This window comes from Spermophilus citellus (genome assembly GCF_964194105.1).
Source record: "Spermophilus citellus genome assembly, chromosome: 4".
NCBI classification, from domain to species: Eukaryota; Metazoa; Chordata; class Mammalia; order Rodentia; family Sciuridae; genus Spermophilus; species Spermophilus citellus.
The window spans coordinates 13,834,290-13,857,264 of NC_138185.1; the positions used below are offsets into that span (position 1 = coordinate 13,834,290).

Consider the following 22,975-nt stretch of genomic DNA (forward strand, 5'->3'; position numbering starts at 1 on the left):
AAGGGCTAAACAAACTTAATTTTACTTTGTGGGAGAAAGCTAAATGGAGTTATTTTCTTATTTAAGCTAAATGATTTCTGACATTAAGCCCATGTCATTTCCAATGATTGGTAACTGCACTTTACTGATTGTGAAGAGCTAAGGGAGATGAGGGCTGAAGAAAATGGAATATGTTCAAGGGTGTAAGTTTTGAGCATGTCTGATCCTTGCTTCTATCTGAGGGTACATATATTTTGCAAAGTCCTGCTTTTGAAAAGGTGCTGGTAAAGTTCCCAAATTGAGAATTGAATTTCAGAATTAAGGAGGTATAAGTGATGGTTCAGATTTCTTTTAGAAATGGAATAAACTTTTAACTCATTAGAACTTCTGGAGCCAAGAGGGGGAGTGTGTGTTTATCTTCTAAATACCAGGTGACTCAGTGTCACAGAGATTTCTGCATCATTAGAAGCTACCATTTATTTGACGCAAGTACCTGTCTGGCTTTTTCCATGATAGATTTGATTGTGATACATTTGGCTATTCATTTGACACCTAAAAGAAAATGATTCACCTCTTTGGAAAGATATAAGGTGTTTCATTATCTGATCGTTTCTGCAAACTCTTATTCCCTGCATCTGCCATGATGACGTCCAATACCAGCTTCCCTGTGGACTTCTCTTGGAGCCTGTGGACCTGCTCTGCACTCTGGAAGCAGAGTCTTGTGCAGGGGTGGTCAGGATGGTGGAAGGCAGTGCTGGTTGAGGCCCTCTGTGCTGGACCTGCTTGTATTCTATCTCATATTGTCTCTTACCTGCCCTGAGAGGGGGGCTCTGTTACCACTGTTTTACCAAGAAGAGGACTCTTGGTCGGGGGTTCATGATGCTGGAAAGTGATAGAACCAAGGTGTGGCCCACTCTGCACCTCAGCGTGCTAGAGAAGGGGAGCAGCTTGGAGGCTGGCATCTCTGGGTCCCCTGGCTCTGTGTGGCTCATTTTTTTTCTGTTGAAATCAATGATGATAGAAATCTTTTTCTTCTTTTAGCCTCCCCCCCAATTTTCCTGTGTATAATGAATTTGAGCAAGGTTGTCTGTAGACGAAAATTGTAAATTTCCAAAGTAAATATGGGGGAAGCAGTATAGTTTTCTGAATAAACTTATCTCAGTGGATAATGTACAGTGTAGATGTGCTTTTTGGTATCAATATAAATGTGTGTGTATCAGAAATATTCATCTTTCACCATAAGAGGAATTTTTTTAAAAAGTAATAACTCCCTCTGAGCGTTTATTTTAATTTATCATTCACTACTTCAGGATGGCAAAGATCTGTGGTTGTGGCCTTTTCTTTGTGGATGAGAAAGTTGGGTACAGGTCATCTGGGGTCCTCAGCTGGTAAGGTGTAGAGCTGTTGTTTGAAATGAGGGTCTTGGCTCCTGGTGGTACTGTGCTGCCTCACTGGAGTTCAGGTGGCCATGCTTACAAATGAGTCTAAAGTGGATTGTATTTCTGGGGGGAAAAAAACAGTTGTATGATGAAGTTCCCGTGTATGTGCAAGCCTTCCCCAGCTGAGACCAAGGTATATTTGCAGGTGAGAAAAGGCTCCTTTGTTTTTATTCAATATTTACTTCAGTGTTGAAGGGAACCTGAGTTGAGCCAGAGTTATTGCATTTCCAGGGCTGCCTTGCCACTTGGGAAGGTTGGCCCCATAGGCTTCAGCTTCAGGTGCTGAGGGCCACCAGTCAATTATTGTACATGCGTATCTTGGGATAAAAAGCCCTGTCCTTGTCCAGGGGTCTGCTTGAAGTGCAGCTACCTCAGGACGTTGGTGTGTCAGAGTTACCAGGTTCCTTTGGGAGAGGGAATATACCCAGGAGAAGGAAGCATCAGTGGACAGGCAGTATAATTACACAAAGGTCAGCCTTCCCTCCTTCCCTGGGCACAAATGGCCATGTGTGGCTTAACATGTTGTGCTCAGAGCTCTTGGTACTGAGCAGGAGGCTCTGCTTTGCTCCTCAGCTGTCAGTTGACCTGTGCCCAGCTTGTTAGCCCCTGTGGGCTCTGGTTTTCTTATCGTCACATGGAGAGTAGAGTCCACTTCCCAGAAAATTGCAGACACTGCACTCACTGGAAGCATGGTGCCCGAGTGTAATTGCATAGTTTTTCTACCGGCTTCAACAGAAACTGGCTATTTTGTTAAAGATGGATTGGATAATATTTGAATTACCTTTTTGAATCCCATTTTATTAATTTCTCAATTTATGTGCCTTTCTTAATGTTCAGAATAAATTAATATGTTTTCTTCTTTCTGTAATATGCATTTGTTTTGTAATGAAAAGCCACTAGTAAATTTTCAAATATAATTTATAAAAGGTGCTCATCAAATCAACTTAAAATACTAGCAGCATTGCCTGGCTTACCACACAGAATGTCACCGCATGCCTGAAAAGGACGCCACTAGTGCATTGCTCCCATTTCTGAAAGCCCGGGGGATATGCTAGCTCTTAGAAAGGGCTGTAAATCATTCTTTTAAAGAAAGAAGAAGGAAGGGAAGAAAGGAAAGAAGGAAGGTGAAGAGGGGGGGAGGATGGTGGCAATGATACCTGCCCAGGGAGGGACCTGGCTAGAGAGGCTGCAGCTTCTGGAAGGCACACAGATGTGCTGTGACAGGTGGAGCCAGGTGTCCTTTAGCTGTGCTCTTGGAAGCTCTTCTTACCTTTCAGATACCCAGGGGACCTTCTACTATGTTTTAAAAGTTCAGGCTCTGACCTATTGTTTTCTTCAGTTCATGGCAAGTCACTTACTTACTGGGTCCTTGAAAAAAATCTCCCTTTTAATAAACACAGGTGGTAGAGTGACAGTTGGACAGAGTGGGACCTGCCCTTCTTTTGTGGACTTGGGTAAAAGCCGCCTCTCTGGATTGCATTCTTCTCTTTGCTCGTGTCTCATTTCTCCTGTATCCCCTTCTGGGATTTGTGCCTGTGGTATGAGGCATGGTATGATGCAGGCCCTCTCTATTGCACTACTGGTCCAGAACGCCCTGGTTTGGGCCCTTGCTCCTGGACTTGCATCATCCACTGGAGCTGGCTTTGAATTATTCAAATCTGGACTTCAGCAAAATAGGCACACTCAAATGGAGATTGCAGGAGAGGAGATTGGATCCCCGCTCCCCTAGACTTCAGCTGCAAGGAAAATAGAACTTTTTGAATTAATGAATTGTGTGAGGCAGTGGGGGGCCTCCCTGTTTGTTCTAGCTTTTCAAAATTAAGTCTGTTTCTGAACTGTATAGTGGGAAAATGTTTTTAAGGTAGATAATTTCTGAAGATGACTTTGTGGTAAGCTGTTAGTGGATTTTCTTTTTTAATACTGCAGTTTAATAATGAGGGGGGTTTCCATTAATATTCCAAACCATGTTTGCCAGCGGGTACAGCAGGTGAAGTGGTAAAATCATGGGCCCATCACAAATGCTTATGCTTCCTGTAATATGATAGTAAGTTTAATATTTTTATAACCTTCACTGAATTCTAATTTCACTAAAGTAGCAAGCACGCTTCCATTTGCAGTTCAATTATGCACATTGCTTGCCTGTGTACCAAGCAAATTAGAAATGCAAAATATCTGTATGTGGGGGGGGCACTGAAAAGAGTCATTAGAGATACCAATATTTAGGTGCAGATACACTTTACTAAGTGTACCCTGGGAATTGAAAGTGTATTAAAGACAGACAAACACAAATCTCCCAGTGTCAGGATCTGTATTTTCAGTGAGAATCCAGAGAATTAAGAGCAGTGTTCATTCTTGACATACAGCCATACAGCCTTTTCAGCACTCTTCTCAATCACATTTAAAGCATAAAATTCTTCCAATAAAATCCTGCAAAGAGAATGTATATCAGCAACTCTTCTTGGGTGGAAACATTGGTCAATTAATGTAATTGGGTACTACAACAATTAATAATTAGTCCTGTCAAGATTCTGCTGACTCAGTTTAATGGAGCTGTTTGGTGGCCCTGGACCAGCCAGCTCAGGGTCGAAGCTTTCAAGTGATCAGTACCAGAGTAAAAGTGTGTGAGTCTGCAGACAAAGAGCCAGGCACACTCAGCTACCTGGTGTGGACCGCAGAGCTGCTGGGCTGCGGCTTCCTCAAGGCAGTGTTCCTCTTGTTTGAGCGTATGCTCTGGACGTCTTATAAGCACAACCTTTTTATAAATGGTTTTCATGAACCAGGCTTATTATTCTCAGATAGGAACGACTCACATTCACACTTAAAAGATGTCTTTAATCTTTTTCTCCAGATTAGATTCTGGCTTTAAAAAAAGAAAGAAAGAAACAAAGAAAATTGCCAACAAAAATTCAGTTTAATTGATACTTTTAAAGATTCTCCATTTAGCTGGGTGCAGTGGTGCATGCCTGTAATCCCAGCAACTTGGGAGGCTACAGCAGGAGGATTGCAAGCTCAAAGCTAGCCTCAACAACTTAGCGAGGCCCTAAGCAATTTAATGAGACCCTGTCTCAAAATTAAAAAATAAAATAAAAAGGGCTGGGGGTGTAGCTCATTGGTAAAGCGCCCCTAGATTCAACCCCTGTTACCAAAGAGGGGGAGAGAGAGAGAGAGAGAGAGAGAGAGAGAGAGAGAGAGAGAGAGAGAGAGAGATTGAGATTTTCAAAGTTTACTGTAATATTTAGGCTTCTTTAATGGGTATGGCACAGTTTATTTTTTATACTTTGAAAGATGATGATCAGGAAGACTGCAAGGGCATGAGGGCTCTCCTTTAGCTGAAGGGACCTTCATCTCCCAAGGTGGCTGAGAAGCACAGAATCTGTGGGTTCTCTGAGCAGTCAGGAGTGACACTTCTATCAGGTCTCCCAGGCTGGCACCTTTGAGCCCCAGCCTCAAGCATTGTCCTGTGGGCTCTTACTTGGACCCACTGCTTCTCCTGTGCAGCTCCCAGTTCATTACAGAAGGAAGGGAAAGGGCTGCATTGACAGACAGCTGTGATAGTTCAGAGCAGAGGGGGAAGGACTGCCAGAGAGCCTGGGGAGGGTGAGCTCAGAAAGCGTCCAAAGGTGCCTAAGCCTCCACAGCACACTTCCTCCCAGCTTAGCTGGTCAGTCCCAAGAGACATGGCTTCTAAGTCTACTAATGTGTCTACTAGTGTGCAGTGAGGGTTCATAGTAACAACAGAAGAGTGACCAGAAAGAGACTAATATTCCATTGTTAAGTCTTGGGAGATGGGAAAGTGTGTTGGAAAAGACTTATGGTAGTTATAAAAATAAGCAAGTGAGCCACGTTGTTGGCATCTATATCGAATTTGCCTCATCTTCTGTTGATCCTGGGCAAAAGATGAGGGCATCTGTACTGATTTCTGCAAAATAAATTAATCAGACTTTGAGGAGCTTATTAAGACAGTCTTCATAAATTGGAAAATCCTATAAAAAACACAAGACAATTCAATGTTAACTTATTTCTAAGTAGGTAAAATTAATTATTGGTTGAAAGACCTATAGTTCCATGCATGGGTCCCTGATTAGGCAGGGAACTGGAATGGGGCTAGGATTTCACTGTTTGGAGAACCCGAGAAGAATAATGAACTGGCTTATGTAAGGGTTCGTGGTCTAACAAAAACGTCAAGCTTCTTTGCTTGGGCAGGAGTGGTGTCACCTCACTGTGCAACCCTGGTCTTCAGCTGTTTGGGAGCTCTGCTTGGGTGTTTGTCTTTCATTAGTTTAAAAAAAAGGAGTGGTGACTGCATTATGACACCACAAAGGCAGCTTGGTACAGGTGGGCTTTTAATGTGCGAGTGAATGAGGGAGCCAGTGAGAGGACACAGGGACAAGAAGACCACACCCACGTGTGGCCACACGGAGGAGAGTGGCTCTGGATAGATCAGGCAGCTGAGGCAGGGTTCCTCTCTGAGCTGCCCCAGAAGATTTCTGGAGGGAGTATGATTCAGGAGTGCTTTGAATGTGGGAAAGGGAGAAGGTTCATCTCATGGCCCCTGAGAAAACGTGCAGATGGACCTGAACATGAGTTCTCGGAACATCCATACCCACTGGGGAGAAAAAGCAAACATGTCAGAGTGAGCCAGGACTCTCCTAGTGACTTCAGAGCTCACAGCAAGGACCCACATGTGGGGCTTTCAGCAGGGGCTGGAGCTTTAGGAAACAGAGCAAGTTGGGTTTTCCAGGGACTGGCCTTGGGCAGCTCCCGAGAAGTGCACATTCCTGGTCCTAGGCCAGCCCTGCCGACACAGAAACTCTGCAGATGGGGTGGCAGTTTGTGTTTCAGCAAAGTCTGCAGGTGGTTCTGATACATGCCAAAATTGGGGAACCTCTCCTCACAGGGCTGTGTTAGCAGAATAAGTCCCAAAAGATGTGATGTATTAGGATTAAGTAGGGTTAAGTAGCATGAACAGGGATGTGCCAGGTAGGGCCACATGATGAAAATGACTTTGGTGATGTCAGGAGAATTTCACCAGGTTTAGGAATAAGGGAGTTGGTGTGCACTATTTGGACCTGAAGGATGGCCTGTTGTTTGGAAATACCAGAGATCCGAGGAACAGGATATGAAGAATTGAACTGATTGTCTTCCATTCGGGAGATAGGTTTTGTTAGAGGAGGGTTCAATCTGAGGAATTACTGATATGAACAGGGTGCTGGGGGAGGTTACATTTCTGGGACTAATAGGGTTGTACAGAGTGCTTGGACGGGAAAGAAATGGATGGTTGGAGGAGACACTGGGGCGGGGGGAATCTGGAGGTGGGTCACTGAGGCCTGGGCTGACTGGGCATGTAGGTAGGACATGGAGAAGACATGTCCGTGGCAGGATTCTGCGATGAAGTGTATGCCATCTTACTTCTTGGGCTTTGTTCACTTGTTCTGTTACCTGATGAAGCAGGTGGAGATGCCCTGACTTTCTTGGGTTCTGGAAGCTGCTTTTGTGCTGCATTTAATCAAGTCATCATTCCTCTGAGGGAGTATGTGTTTAAGTAGCATATATTCTCATTTCTTCTCTTTTGTAGAAAGTCTGATCTTGCTGATCTAATGTTTCATGACCCCAGAGTTCCTTTCTTAGCAGGAGCTCACTTCGCAGTCTGTAATGTCACAGATGTGGTATCCCAGAGCGTTAATGTAGGCAAGTAGTATCAGCAGATACATTTTAAAAGTAGGATAGATGGTTCATTTAAGAGGGTTTTATCATCAGTGTCTCTGGTATTCAAGTGAAATAAATTAAGTTAATGGGAAGCTCTTTTATAGCCTGTCATAGAAAAAAGTATATAATTTCTGTCACAATTTGCATGTATGGAGCTGAAAGAAAAAACGATTAACAACATTTATCTGTCATGGTCTCATGGAGTTTCAGCTAACAGGGTAGAGCAAATTGAACTTGACACGACATGATAGCGGTGAGAAAGACAAACTTTCTGATGAGTTAGGACTGTGTTTAAGCAGTGTGTGGAGGATGAGGTGCCAAGGATCTGCAGACTGTCCACTGTCTGGGTAACCACTCTGGCTTGTCAGCTTGAGAGCCCTCAAGCGAAGGAGAACCAGTGGGTGGCAGACAGCTCCTCCACTTGCAGCGCTGTGGAGCAGGGGCTGAGTGCCCACCTATACCAAGATCTTCCAGGAAGTTCATGCTGAGGCCCTCCTAGGCTCTTGTTCCCTGCTGAAACATATCCACTCACCCGTTTTTCCAGGGCATTCGGGCGTTAGGTTTGTTCTCAAAGTGTCTGCTTGTGCTTGAGAACAGCAGTTGGACATGCTTTCTGAGGCCCCTGCAGTGCTCTCTGGGGTGGTGGCCATCTCCAGTCCCCTGCTCTGTGCCTTGGCACTCCTCTTTGACAGCTCGACCCATCGAGAGGTTCTTCCATCTCTATGTTGTGGTGACCTGGCAGGGGGTCAGGAAGCCTGGAGTATGCTATGTCTAAAGGTAGTGCATGCTTGGCTGAAGGAGCACAGGGGTCCCCAGGCCCTGCGTGAGAGGCTGTGTTCAGATTTGGTTTGGTTCAAGCTGCTATCTCTTCTAAGTCACAAATTCTCCCAGGAGGGGGCCACAGAGCCATCAGTGACTTCATGCGAGTTGCTCAGCATTGCTTTCTTCCTAAAGGGGGCCTGTGAGGTAGCTTGGTGTAGAGTAATGGTGCTCAAATGTTCTGGTCTCAGAATCCCCTTCCACTCATGAATATTGAAGACCCAGAGTTTTTTTGTTTTTGTTTGTATCAGTATCTGTCTTTAGAAATTAAATTCAGAAATTTAGCAATTATTAATTTTGTCAACAGTAACTTTTTTTCTTTTTTTGGTGCTGGGAATTAAACCCAGGGCCACATCCCAGCCCTTTTTATTTTTTATTTTGAGACAGGCTTTCTAAGTTGCAGAGGCTGGCCTCAAACTTGCCATCCTCTTGAGTCAGCCTCCTGAGTCACTGAGATTGTTTCAGGTGTGCTCCACTGCACCTGGCTGACAATAACATTTTTAATGAAATAAAAATATTTTTAAAAATATGGCCTAGGGGCTAGGGTTGTGGCTCAGCAGTAGAGCGCTTGCCTAGCATGTGCGGGGTCCTGGGATCGATCATCAGCACCACAAATAAATAAATACATAAAGAAAGGAAGGAAGGAAGGAAGGAAGGAAGGAAGGAAGGAAGGAAGGAAGGAAGGAAGGAAGGAAGGTGTTGTGTCCAACTACAACTAAAAAGTAAATATTTAAAAAAGTATATATGGCCTAGTCCTTGACCTTGTCAACTGTCTTGACTGGGCAGTTCACAGTTCATGTAGCAAACAGATTGTGTGACTGTAGTCCTTTTCTCTCCACCCCGCCACCCTGCCCGCCACCCCAGCCCCCCTTTTTTTTTTTTTTTCATCTTGGAAACAGGGACTTGGAAGAGCCAAGTAGCACTTTCTTTATTTTTTATTTTGGTATTAGTAATTGAACCTAGAGACACTTAACCTCTGAGCCATCTCCCCAACCCAACCCTTTGTTTTTATTTGTGTTTTGTGTTGAGACAAGATCTTGCTAAGTTGCTGATGATGCCTTTGAACTTGGAATCCTCCTGCTTCATCCTCATGAGCTGCTAGGAAAGTGGCATTTTCTTACATGTAAGAAAATGTTATGATGTGGACTCTGAAGCCATGTTTGTGAGCTTTTTGAATTTTGCTTCACTGAAATGTGTTGATCTGTCTTACACTTTGGATTTTGTAATATCACTTGTGGATTGTTTAAAAAATATTGAATGTGAGGTTATACAGATCTTCCAAATGTTGACATCATTTGTTATGCTGTATCAAAAAAAAATCACATTCATCATTATTACCACCAATCTCATCAGAAGAGTCTTATTTTTTCTGCAACTCTGGATGGAACTCAGGGCACTTGCTGGTCAAGTGCTGTGATACTGAGCTGGCCAATAAGAGTCTTTTAAGTGTTGAGTGAACTGGGTGCTCTTGGTGGCAGATTTAAATTTTCCATGATTATAATTTTTGCTTGAAAGCCTGAGTTTTGTTATTGGGAACAACAACTGTAAGTCTTTCTTGAAGTGGCAGGCTTACTTAGTTCATTTTCAAGAGTGTACATGCCATACACCAGGGTTGGAATGACCAGTTTGTCTATTGGTTGCTCCTTCATGTAAAAATGTTCCATGGGGAAACGCCAGGTCCAGTTCCAGCCCCAAGAGCTGCCTGGGTACATTGCTCACAGCAGCCTTTGGACTTAGAGGACAGCAGAAATATCATTTCATCATAAAGTGGCTAAAAAGGTCAGGCACAGTGGTACACAATTATAATCCCAGCTATTTGGGAGGCTAAGGCAGGAATATCACAAAATTCAAGGCCAGCTTGGGCAACTTAGCAAGAGCCTGTCTCAAAATAAAATTTGAACGAGAGGGTTAGGGATGTACCTCAGTGGTAGAGCACTGATCTAGCATGTTTGAGGCCCTAGGTTTGATTCCCAGCATCACAGAAAAATGGGGAAAGGGCTAAAAAGATTTGTTTTCAAGGTTGAAATTTAGTAAAATTAGTACTTTCCTTACTTCATCAAAAACATTGTTAAGTGAAATGGCTTCCTTTACAACTAGAGTGCACAACCAGAGCCCATGGCAACCGCCCGCTTGCCTGCATCGCCACCATGCTTGTGCACCGTGGGTCTAAGTGGCGACACGGGAGAAGGTATGGATGTCCTGGTGTTAGTGTGACCATCGTTTGGACTTCATAGGTCATTTGACTGGGGTATGGAGAACCCTTGGGGTCTGTGGGCTGTACTTTGAGAACTGCTGGGGGAGTTGGACTCTGGAATGGGGCCAGTTGGAGCCGGTCCTGCTGTCCAGTGCTCTGCTCATGGAGCCCAGGTGAGGCTGTTCACTCAGGCTTTCTAAGCCTGTGTCTTTTCATCTAGAAAATGCAGACATGGGCCTCTTTGGTGGTTGCTGTGAGGGTTGAGTGGGAGGACTAAGGAACATGTGCCTTCTTTGGTGGCTTGACACTGGCAGGTGCTGGTCAAGGTCATCTTCCTTCCCTTCCCTCCTGGGGTGAGGTGAAGGCATTGGGCTGAAGACCACAGAGGTGGTGGAGAGGTGAAAGGGAGTGGCCCTTGGCTGTGGTGAATCTTGGGTGAACACTCGCTGCCCTCACTCCAGTGCCTTAGAGAAGGGGGAGAGTGGACAGGGGCCACAGCGCTTCTATGTTTTTCTGAAAACCCAGGTATGGTAGTTTGGGTCAACATTCTCTTCTTTTCCACACTGAAAAATACCAGCAAATGATTCTGTCACTGCCCAGTGAGACTGGAGAGTCTTAAATCTCAATTCACCTGAGTACTAAAAGTGAGAGCATATCTTCGCAGTAGTTCGAAGTTCTGTTCCATCTCTGGACAATGTTGATGGTTGCTACCCAAGAAAGCTCCTGGCACATGTGCAGTGGGTAGAGCTGCTGAATGGGCAGGGTTCACCTTCCATGTGGCCATTTTGGTGGCGGAAGCAGGGCGTTTAGCTCTCAGAAGAGTCTAGGGCTTCGACCTCCACTCTGGCGTTCATCCCTGCGGTTAAGTCAGACTCTGGTGTCCAGCAGTGTTCGGGTCCATCTGCTGGAAGCTCATACCAGCTCTGCAGTGCTGGACCTCATCGCAGTCCAGGTCCAGAGCCGATAGCAGGGCAGACCTGGCGTCCACTGAATCTGCAAGAGCAAGATCCCAAGAAAAGTGGCCTTGTGGTTTTTTTAGTGATCTTTTTTTCCCTCTGCTGGTATCACACTGTTTGGATCGGGTACCCAGACGGAGCATTCTAATCTTGGTAATCTGTAAGGTAGGTAGACTGGGTGTCACATGTACACAGCCTTATGTTAATAAAGGTTTGCTGTCTCACATTTGTTGAACTTTGTCCAGAAGAAGTCTCCCAGCAAGTGCCCTTGTAACTCAAAGTGCTCAGATGGGTGTTGTGACAACAGAGCTGCCCAGGTGACTAGGTACACCTGTATATTTCAGGCCTTCATGTGATCAAGTTTTCATGGTCTTTCTCTGTTACAAAGATGGAACGTGCTCCTGCATCCCTAAGATGGGTGGGGGAAATTGCCATTTCTCTTTCCTGCCAGCCATGGTCCCATGAGCACTGCCATGGGGCTGGAGGTGCAGCCTACACCCAGATCCTGTCGGAGTGCCTGGTGGGTGGAAGGGGTGCCAGGCTGCACTTGGAGACAGAGGCCTTGGCTCTATGCCAGTGTGTGGCTTCCTTGAGACCTTGGGCAGGCCGCTTCTCTCTGTGGAGCCCCAGATTCTTTATGTGTATACTGAGGTTAGAGACACCTGTCTTTATCTGCAGCAGGGGTGGCGAGGCCATGGAGAAACCCCTGAGGGTGCCTAGCAGAAAAGGTGGCAGAAGCCCTGCCAGGGAGGACAGGACTGGCCCTGTCAGGACAAGGCATTGGTCCTGGTGGTGGTAGAGCATAAGCCCTCAGAACACCCTGCCTGGGCTTGAATTTGTGCTCTTTCGTTGTGTGACCTTGGGCAAGCTGGTTAACTTTCTGTGTTTCATTTTTTTTTCATCTGAAAAATAGGCATCAAGATAACACTTCTCTCCCCCTCACAATAGTACCCACCACTTAAGGATTAAGTGAGATGATAATAGACCTTGGAGACAAAGCCCAGTTTCTGGCACGTGGAAACCCTCATTTCATGGTAGCTCCTGTGGGCTACAGAAGGCCTCTGCTGCCTGTGAAGTTTTGTTTTGGCGAACTTAAGTAGATTCGAGATTTAGCCAAAGCCTTGCAGCAGGTCACAGAGTTGAAAGCAGTGGTGGTTTCACAGAGGTAAGGCCCAGTCTGCCCTGGGAAATGGGCTGGAGGAAGCCAGTCAGAGTGGGCAGGTGCCTCCCTCCAAGTAGCAGGAGCCCATTCACAGGTTCCTAAGGGAGGGTACCCTAGCTTCTTAGGGACCAAGTGGGGTGCTGAGCTGGTATTGTTTTTTCCCTCCTATTTGAACATCTTACTTATGAGAATTCTCTAGCATTCTGTTGCCAGAATCATGTTTCAAGCATTACCTTGATTAACTGTGCAGGGAATGGGGTGGAGAGAAGCTATAACAGTTCTTTAAATGGCCTTAAACATCTTGGATTATTCTCTTTTAGTTCCTGAAAAGATCATTTGGATATGTTTTCTTGAGCACAAAGGCACACAGTGTTACTGCTCTGCTTTCCTATTCTCTAAGGCTCGTTAACAGATGTCTGTGTGGGTTTGCAGGAATGAAAGACCAGTGGACCAAGACCTGAGTCCTAAGCCCTGTTCCCAGCTCTCTGACCTTGGCAAGTCCCCTAACCTTTCTGAGCCTTAGGGGGACCTGCAAAATGGAGGTGTGGGTCATCTCTTCTTGCTTCCTTGGAAAATGCCTGGGAAACTGCTTTACACCACAGCACAAGTATTAGCATGACAAATGGCACTGGTAACCGAGTTCTGACCCTCCTAATGAAATATTTTCTTTCTCAGTGATGTTACAGCCTTTCGATTATGATCCCAATGAGAAAAGTAAACACAAGTTTATGGTTCAGTCTATGTTTGCTCCAACTGACACTTCTGATATGGAAGCAGTAGTAAGTACTGAATGCTTCTTACTTTTTTCAGTAATAATAACAAAAACGAATTAGGTACAGAACTGTGGGTGCATGCATTTCAAAATGTGTCAAAATTATTTACATGGGAGTTATATTTTCAAGAAGGCTTGTATTTTGACTACCTTTCTGGTTTTTCTAAAACCAGTGAATAATTTTAACGTTTTATGAAGCTTTCTAGAATACTATTCTTTTTCTGACTTTTAAAAACTCAAGTTTGTTTTGGCAGTTCCTTACTCTGATGGCTCATGTAGTAAATAGTTTGGGACTGCCCACTTTCTTCTCCCCAGGAAAGGGTAATGTCACTGTGGGGAACATGCTTTCCCTTGCCCTCCTTCCCAATCCAGAAGGACACAAGTGGTGGATACTAATGTCCTTTCCCACTTACACTTTCTTTTCTTTTTTTTTTTGTCTTGGTTCTCATAAGCATGATTCTTCTTTCAGTTCTTTTGGTTTGTCTGTCTGTCTGTTTCTTGTGGTGCTGGGCCTCAGACTCGTGCCTCATGCATGCTAGGCAAGGGTGCTACCACGAGCTGCGTCCCCAGCTTGAGTGTTTCTTTTTTAACCACAGGTCCCTTCATTTTTTTCCCTAAATAAATATGTTTCGCTATGTGTTGAATTTTGGTAAAATTAGGATGACTTCATTTTTATAAATTAAATAAACAATATTATATTATCGGTTATTTCTGGAAAAGGAGAGGTTATGATAGAAATTCTCCTCAAAGCAAGCTTTTTACACATGTGAATGAGTCCATGTGCATGCTGGTGCTGTGTCAGACCTTGTGCCCTCTGAGCACCAGCACTGACTCCCTGGTGCCCAGTGTTTAAAGGAGGGCAGGAGCACCCGCCCATCACTGCCTGTAGTCTGCCAGCCCCAGAGGGAGTGTGTTGGGCTCCCTGCTGTCCTTCTCCCCTCTCCAAGTTTTTTCCTGCTGGAGGATTCACGCAGAAGCTGGATTCATGACCCAGTGTCACCACTCAGCCTTTCTTTTAGCCTTGAAAAAGCGTAACTGATCATCTTCATTGATTTTTAACATGAGGGCAGAAAATGAAGGGTAAGTCAGGTACTTTTGAGTTTGAGAGAGAGCAGCAGCAGCAGACTGTCTTTTCATAAGAACCATCATGAAAGCATTTGCTCTTCCTCTTTTATTCCCTGGAACGTGTTGTGTCACCTCCTATGGCAGATACAAAATACACAGTATCTACATGTATTCTGTCTGGCTTTTGCTGAACAACGTAGTGAAAAGAGTAGGTGCATGGTCACTCGGGTTTGAAGCTGAGTTCTGCCTTCTGCAGTTCAGTCCCTCTTGAAGTTTTGGTCACCTGCATCATGGGGAGGCAGTCAGCTCACAGCATTGTGTGGGCTGACAAGCCCCGTCTGAGGGCCTAGAAGCATCTGGCCCTGACTACCTTGGCGTGTAATAGGCCAGGCTCTGCATACACGATAAAGGGTCAGTTTGTTTCCTAGTGTGATTATTTTATAACATTTTAAAGTTCTCTTACAAAAATTCTTTGTAGGAAAATTTGGAAATACACAAAGAAGCAAAAGCCAGAAGTAGAATGGAGTCGGGTTCCTTCATACTAACCCAACCTGTTCACGAGAGCCGCGCCTTTTTCTTTATTTTAAGACATTTTTCTCTTTATTTTGATACATAGAGAGTAAAGACAGTGCATTGGCCACTGACTGTTACCTGGGCTTGCCCTTTATTAGCCTCTTGCCCATCTGCTTCCCTCCTGTCCTTACTTTCCTTTCTGCTGAGCCATTTGCATGCAAGTGCGGGTGTTGTGACTTTCATCCCCAAGTGCTTCAAAACAAGGGCAGTCTCTCACAGGCCCACAGGACTTGAGCACAGCCAACAAAATGAACCTTAATCCGGAATTAAATCCAATAGATAAATCTAGGTTTAGCATTTCCAATTATTCTAAAAATGGCCTTTCGTTATTATAGTAGAGGACTCTCCTACCCTTTTTGGATTTTTTTAAAATAACTTTTTAAAACAATTTTTTAGAGTCCAGGCTGATTGACTTGTAGAAAGCGTAATATCCTGTTTGATTATTTCCTCATGATTAAAGGCAGTTTATGTATCTTTTTGGCAAGAACATTCCGTAGGTGGTGTCACATGGAGACATTTTATGGTGGGTTGTTGCTCTCTTGGTGATACTGTTTGGTGACATGGCTCAGATGCAATTGCTGGACCTCTGAGTTCAAAGCATATCTGCCCCTTGGTTAATAGATGGTTGCTGTGCCCTAAATCATCTGATACTTTGAGACCACATAAATATCCTTCCCACTGGCACTTGTCACTGGGTAGCTTTGGCATCCAGTCATAACCAGACTTGCCTGGTACTCTTTTAAGATGTACCCACACACCCACATAGGCACACATCCACTGGGGCATGTGCACAGAGGAATGGACTTCAATATCCTTTGTAGTTTCTTCACTTAATATCCTGAGGCTTTCCCCCGTGTAATTTAACACTCTTCAGTATTATTTGAGTGACAGCATGCTATTCCATTAGATGGATCTGCCATAATTTCCATGGCAGTCCCCTTATGTCAGACACACAGATTGTCTCCTGATTTGGGTTCTTGGCCTTGTTGCTCTGGCTGCTATCTGCATGGTCTGGGAGAGGGGAGGAGGGGATGCCTTCCTTTTCTGGATTGTAACTTTGCTGCTGTGCTGGTCTGTAATTCTCAGAGCACCCTGGATGCCCATCCTCCACTGCTGAGAGGGGAGTAAATCAGAAGGGTATTATCCCAGAACCTGGGGCTGATCAAGAAGGTGCTCTTGTCAGCAGAGTGGAGGGAGGAGTGGGTGTGGCCCTCAGGCAGGGCTTGGCAGATACAACCACAGTAGTAAAGAGTGACTTACAAGTGCTGTGTTCCTTTGGTAATTGGCAGGGTGGGTTTGAAGCTACTCCCACATGGCATGTGCCCAGGTTGTTCAGGGAGGATACCCTGTGGATTTTATTTTCTTAAGGAGACAAAGTTCCCTTTTGTCGTTCAGATGTAATGCAGAAACCCCTCTCTGTCCCCTGGTTCTCTGGGTTCCTGTGCATCCCCACAGACCAGTCATGGGAGGAATGGGTGGACTTGAAGGAGTCAGGCAGGAAGACAGTGGGGCTGTGGAGTACAGTCAGTGTCCAGGAAAGCAGGGCATTTAATCTTGTCATGCTAAAAGTACCAAAATCTCAGGAGACTCACAAGTTCCTTATCTGATGTATATCAGGACTTTCTCATTAGGAGTATTTTTCTGAAATTGTCAGTTATAGGAGGAAAATTATTCTTCCAGCAGCTTTATAATATCCTGATTATTAAATTTAAATTGTTTTAGTGGAAGGAGGCAAAACCAGAAGACCTTATGGATTCAAAACTTAGATGTGTGTTTGAATTGCCAGCAGAAAATGATAAACCAGTAAGTATGTTTATAGTTAACAGTAATTGAATGTTGCAAGCTGATACTTATTTGCATACCATCTCCTGCAAAACCAAGATCTAAGTTGGCAAATTATTTTCCTACCCATAATGTATGAAGAAAAAAAATAAGCTGAAGTCAACAAATAAGTGGGCCTTTATAAAATCAGCCTTCAAAAGTCTCGCAGAAAGACAACTAATTGAAACAGTTTGTTCCCTTGAAAATGCAGCTTGGTGGCTGTTGAGGTGTCATAAATCCTGAAGAACTTCTTAGGCTTGGCAAAGTGATGGGCTGCTATTAAACAGTGAGCAAGACCAAAGCAGGGAATAATTTGCCCTTTATCATGGTGCTTGATGGACAGGTGGTAAGCTGTTAGGCTCTGTTTTACAAAGTGTCCCTGTCAGCCCTTTCCCTCAACACCACCTCCCCCTCTCCCTTCCCCCACCTACCTCTTCAATCAAAGTCTGCTTTTAGATGGGGCTTTCTCAACCTCAACGCTAGTGACATTTGGGCTGGATGATTGTTTGCAGCGGGAGCAAAACCACCCCTCACTGAAAATCGCCTGACTCCATGTAACTCTGGTGTTGGCTGGGGGGAGGAGCACCTTCCACTGACCCATCAGCTCATTTTTCCTTGGTGTGAAACCAGGGGCAAACTTGTCCTGGCCCTCACTGTGACCAGTTGAAGAGAGGAGACTGTATCTAAAATGCTAATTTGGACTTCCTTCAAAGCTAGTAAAAAAAAAAAAAAAATTAACTTATATTAAAAACAAAGAATTTAAAACTCATGCAGAATATGAAACTACCCTGGCCATTAGTAGCCAGGGCTGGGAAATGGAAATACTCTGAAGCATTCTGTAAACATCATCTAGAATGATCTTGGGGAATGCTGTTGATTTGTGTCACACTGTACAGCTTTTATCTGTTCAGTAACTGGCCACTATCATCATCCTATTTCTTTGAATGAATAATTGTCACATTTTCCCCTTTTCTCATTGTATATTCTGTACAATGTAGAAGTTGGTTTAGGGACTGGGAGACCTGGATTCTGGTCCTAGCTCTGGGCTCTGGGCTAGTAACTTTGGGCCTTGCTTCCCAGGATTCCCTCCCTGGTGGGAAGGGGAGGGCAGAGCTAGAGATCTAGTATCCAGATGTTGCCCAGAGCCCCAGGCAGCAATCCCCAGTCACCTCCCCAGCCTGCTTATGTGCCCTGCCCCCACTCTCCAACGCACCTGGAGAGGCTGTCACAGTAGAACAGACTGGGACCAGGATGTGTGCGACCTGCCCAGAGGGAGGCTCTGGGTGTTTGTTTTGACCTTCATCCAGCATCCAGTTCCAGGTTGGTGGGACAGACCGCCCTGTGCAGTCCTCTCCCCATCCTCCCATCCTTGCCCATCCAGTCTTGGGGATGCTCAGATCTTCACGGTGAAGAGTAATTTGTGGCTGATAATTCCTGAGCTTGCACAATTACAGTATGCTAATTTTTTTTGCATGGCAGGAATTTGATAGTGCCATTTTGCACAGCCCTTTTTCTCTTTCTTTGAAGTATTAGTCTCAGCCCAACTGCATTCTTTGCCCTTATCCATAATTTCTAGGGCCCAGTTGCTTTAGGTTATTAAGATACTAGATAAATTGATCCATTTAAAAAATAAATGTGACTTATTACAGTGTGGACAAAACAGTACATTTGTGGTGTGTGAGAAATGAGAACTACCTCATTTTGCTTAAAAACATCCTTTTTTACATTGTTGGTGACGCTTGGACTTTCGTTTATTTCTGAACAGCATGATGTAGAAATAAATAAGATTATATCCACAACTGCATCCAAGACAGAAGCACCGTCGGTGTCTAAATCTCTGACTACTTCTTTGGACGACTCTGAAGTTAAGAAGGTGCTGGAAGAGTGCAAGAGGCTGCAAGGGGAGGTCCAGAGGCTGCGGGAGGAGAACAAGCAGTTCAAGGTAACAGCGGCCACCTCCTCTGCAGAGAGCAGGGCCAGCCTCCCTGGACGGGAAAGCTGACAGGTCTCTGCCTTGGTTGAGTTCTGTTGTATTTGCTCAGTTTTTCTTACTTGGGGAGAAAATATTTTAAAATATATTTTTAGTTGCAGATGGACATAATACCTTTATTTATTTACTTTTATGTGGTTCTGAGAATCAAACCCAGTGCCTCACACGTGCTAGGCGGGCACTCTACCACTGAGCCCCAGCCTCAGCCCCAGCCCACTGGAGGAGAAATTTTCATAGTTTTCATCTTGTTCTCAAAAGGATCCCAAAAGCCCCCAAGTAAGGACCACTGTTCCTTGGGCAGAAAATCCTCAGGTATTTAAACTCTTATCCTCACAAAAAGAAAAGAAAAAAACAAGACAACCTGTGTTCACTGTGTGAATTAGAAATCAGCAGTGGTTATTTTGAACATGTGTTTTCAAGCCCTACTTCCTGCCATTCATTTGGGTCTAAGTCTCTTTAAGGGGCAAAATAACTGACCCATATTTTTAAAGACTCTAAATAGGTCTAGGCAGTACTGGCTTATCAAACTGCTGATGTGGTAGGGAGATTGGGGATATGGTGCTGTCCTAGTGGAGGGAGAGTGGAGTGCAGAGGGGGCACTTGGGTGTCCAGCTTGGGTGTGGGCCGGTTGGGCTGCACTGGGTGGCGAGGCAGGTGTCGGGCTCGGGAAGTAAGCCAGTGTGTACAGCACAGCATTTCCCTGCCTGCATCCACTGCACGCATCTCTAGCCCTCCCAGCCATGAAAGTATGAGTCTATTTCAAACATGGTACCAAAGGGAGTATCTCTGGCCATGAGATCATGGGGACCTTTTCTGCAACTTGAGCACCGAGGCTGCCTCTTCTGCTAACCTCACTCCTGTCTTGGGGCATGCTGTGGTGTCCACTCTCACTGTAGTGGCTTCAGGGACACACTCTCCATTTATGGAGGAGGGAGAATGCGTGGTGTCTGGAAGCAGCAGCCCATCCCACTGTGCAGTGACCTGGACCTGCCTCCTCTGCACCTTCCTTCAAAGTTGGTTGTGAAACTGGTACCTCCCTTCTTGGCTAACACTCTGAGATAGGCCTACAGCTTCTCTTTGAGCATCTTTCTCTTCAGAAATAGAGTTCTGTGTTGTTTAAAATGATAAATAGGTAGAAATAGCTTCCATATAAACCCAATAAAATATATACTGTATTTTGCTGTGCTGATTTTTAAAAGTTAATCAAACAATTGAGTAATTTATCACTGTGCAGTGATGTTGGCCATGCCTCATGAGCAGAATATCTTTAAAATATTATCAGACTGATCTTGACATTGGGAGATTCTTTATCCTGCCAAACTCTGATTTCTTGTTTTGTGTCAGTTCATTCTTTCATTTGGCCAACAAATTCAATGAGAGTCTGCTATGTGCTGGCACTGGATTCCAACCAGTGATTATGTTCCTGGAGGGAGCCTGCCCCATGGGCTGTTGACCACAGGGACACTTAGGCACCTGGTGAATGTGAAAGAAGTGGAAAAAAAAAAGAGAAAAGAAAGTGTGCTGCTGGGTGGGTTTAGGCAGAGTAGAAGGAGCAGTCAGCATGAGGTCTAGCTGCAGAGATAAGCCTGGGCAGAACAGAAAGGCCTTGGTGCTAGGCCCTGCTCAGGAAGGTGGGTGTGACCTGGAGGGCATATAACAAGTGACCCAGAGATCGCAGAGTGCCTGCAGCCTTCAGGCAGTGCGTGGCAACAGAGGTAGTGGCCCTGGATGCAGAGGAGAGGAAGATGTCCTGTTCCTCACCTGTCTGATGTTACAGGGAAAGTGTGGCAGGTATCTTCGTATATGGATGGAAGGAGTTGTGGCTTCTTTAGTGAGAAATCCACACATTGAGTAGAAAATACTTGAGATGAGTGTATAAAAGGGAGTCACAGTTACTATTCCAGATGCCATTTGATTTCAGCAATCTGCATGTAACTCATCAGGAGCCAACTCTGTACAGCTCTTCACGTGAAAGCTTCCGGGTCCCCCACTTTGTAGTTTCTTGTATTGTACATTTGTGCCCTAAGAAGTGCCTGTGATTTCAAAAGCCAGTACTGACTTGATTAGGGAAGCCTGTACCTGTGAGGCAAGAAGGATAGAGGATTTGGGACTGGACACGGGAGGAGGAATGTGCAGAGTCGCCACTGAGATGGATGCGACTGAGGATGAGAAGGGCCTGGATAGCCTTCTGAAGAGCTTTTTCCATAAATCATGGGGAACCGAGAGTGTGCAGCTTAGATTTGTGTTGTAAAAAGACAGCTAGTGGCACCAACAGGGTGGATGACATAGAGGGCTTCTGGCAGTGTCTCCTCAATGGCCTCAAGCTAGTCCTTCCCTCTCTGCAAGCGTCAGCTGCTGTGTGTACAGGCTGTGGTGGGACAGAGTCATCAGGGCTTGGACTATCTTTGAAATGTGCATTTGCTTCCACAGGAAGAAGATGGGCTCCGGATGAGGAAGACGGTGCCGAGCAACAGCCCCATCGCAGCGCTGGCTGCCACCGGGAAGGAGGAGGGCCTCAGCACCCGGCTGCTGGCTCTGGTGGTCTTGTTCTTCATTGTCGGTGTCATTGTAGGCAAGATTGCCTTGTAGGGCAGCATGTGAAGGATGGGAGTCAGATTGAGGCATCCACCATACCACGGAATTTAAATTTATCATAACTATGTGTAAAAAGAATTAACGTCTGATGACATCTCACAGGTCTTGCCTTTCAATTACCCCTCCCCGCGCGCACATACACACACAAATGCACATGATATAACATAATATAACAATCTTTTAGAGAGTTAAAACATAAAGCAAATGATTGGGGGAGAATGATCTCTGTTGGTGATGAGGGAAGCCGCAGTTGGCACCTCCATGGCGGGGTGTGACTGTCCTTTTGAACCCTGGTTGGCCTTGACACTCTTCCTCACCTGTTGGTGCTGGCTAGCAGGAGCTGGAGCCCAGTGCGGTGGGCTGTACAGTCCCCTGCAGGGCAGCCCCCACGCTGCCCACTCCTGCCCCAGGCTGTTTTTCCATGTCCTCAGTTCTGTTCAGGCCACCGGTTCCTTGGGACTGTCCAACATGGCAAAAGCTAGAAGCACGGTGCCGTGGCAGCCTGAGGTGTGCCCACCACGGGCGGTAGGCACGCATGGCTGCCCGTCCCTTGTGGATGTCATGGCTTTGTTCTCTTAGTGGGACCAAGCTAAGTTACTGTTGGTTCACGTAGTGAAACTGGACTGTTATTCAGAGATGTTTAATGCATACTTAACTTATTTAATGTATTTCATCTCATGTGTTATTGTCACAAGAGAGCAGTTAATGCTGTGGCCTAAAAATCACCTGTGCTTATATAATGCCAGTGAGTGGGGCTGGCACTGCTGCTGGGGCCATGGCTCCTCTGTCTCTGGAGGTTCTGGGTGTGGGGAGGGGTGATGGAATGTTGGAGAACAGCTGCCAGGAGGTATTTTCTGTGTCAGTCAGTAAAAAATGTCATAGGAGGAAATTTATAGGGACAGTCAACTCCGGGTCACCTGTATCAATGGAGAAGAGTGGCCAGTCTTCTAGATTGCTCTTCTGCCCCCTCAGTCACCCTCAGACTTCCAGCACACAGGCCCATATATGGGCCTGACCTCCTGTGGGCCCCCCCAGGGTGTCAGGATGAAGAGGTGGACTGAGCCTGCAGAGGAAGAGATCTCTGGGAGGCGGTCTAGGCGGGTTCCTCCGCCAATCTGAGTGGAAATGCAGGTTTGACTGTGAATTAATTTTGTGCCGTAAAAGACCAATCCAATTCTGTTTGACTATGTAGCATCTTAAAAGAAAAAAAAAAAAAAACTAAAATAAAGCCCCCAAATTAAGAGTTCTTTTGTCATTTTGTCACATTTGCTGTATGAGGGGAATTATTATTTTATCATCATCATTATTTTGCCATTAGAAGGTTTTAAAATGAGCCCTTTACATGAGAAATCTGGGTTCGGAGGTTTAGCTGTGTGTGTGTGTGTGTGTGTGTGTGTGTGTGTGTGCGCACGCGTGTTTGGCTGGCTTCAACTGACAGTATGAAAATTGAACTGTTGACATCTTGGTGCCTGTTGCCCTTGCCCTTCAGTGAGAAGCAGCCCTGCTCTGGCCAGGGAGCTGTGCCACAGGCTCGTGCAGGTGCTGGGCATGGCCCTGTGTGTGTGTGAGTTTGAGCCGACTAGTTCATCAAAAAGATGACAGTTTGGGAAGTTCATGCATCTTGAGCCACATTGCTCCCAACACTAGCTCTGGTCAACTGGAACCTCAAGGCCAGCAAAGTGGGAATCTGTGGTCCAACTGAGTAAGTAGCTTTCTGTATTTTTGAAAAGAAATTTTCTACAAAACCCTGGTGCTCTCAGAAGACATCAAGCAGGCTTTGTTCTGCTGAGCTAGGGTTGCACCACTGTAGGTTAGATCATGATTTTTTCCATGTAGCCTCAGTGCTTAAAGGAAGTGAGAAGACTGAACTTTGAGGCACGTGCCTTCTGCCACTTAATTTTCTG

The 22,975-nt window shown here is 45.3% G+C and overlaps 1 protein-coding gene across 1 annotated transcript in view; it reads left to right on the plus strand.

The window, feature by feature from the left end:
* The window catches only part of VAPB (VAMP associated protein B and C), a 45,619-nt gene extending 23,305 nt beyond the window's left edge, over nucleotides 1-22,314 (plus strand). The window contains exons 3-6 of the mRNA XM_081293119.1: nucleotides 12,931-13,034; nucleotides 16,388-16,468; nucleotides 18,252-18,428; nucleotides 20,907-22,314. Of these exons, the coding sequence (XP_081149245.1) occupies nucleotides 12,931-13,034; nucleotides 16,388-16,468; nucleotides 18,252-18,428; nucleotides 20,907-21,065 (521 nt within the window). The 3' untranslated portion in view covers nucleotides 21,066-22,314. The remainder of the gene's footprint in view (nucleotides 1-12,930; nucleotides 13,035-16,387; nucleotides 16,469-18,251; nucleotides 18,429-20,906) is intronic.
* The last annotated feature ends 661 nt before the right edge of the window (nucleotides 22,315-22,975 follow it).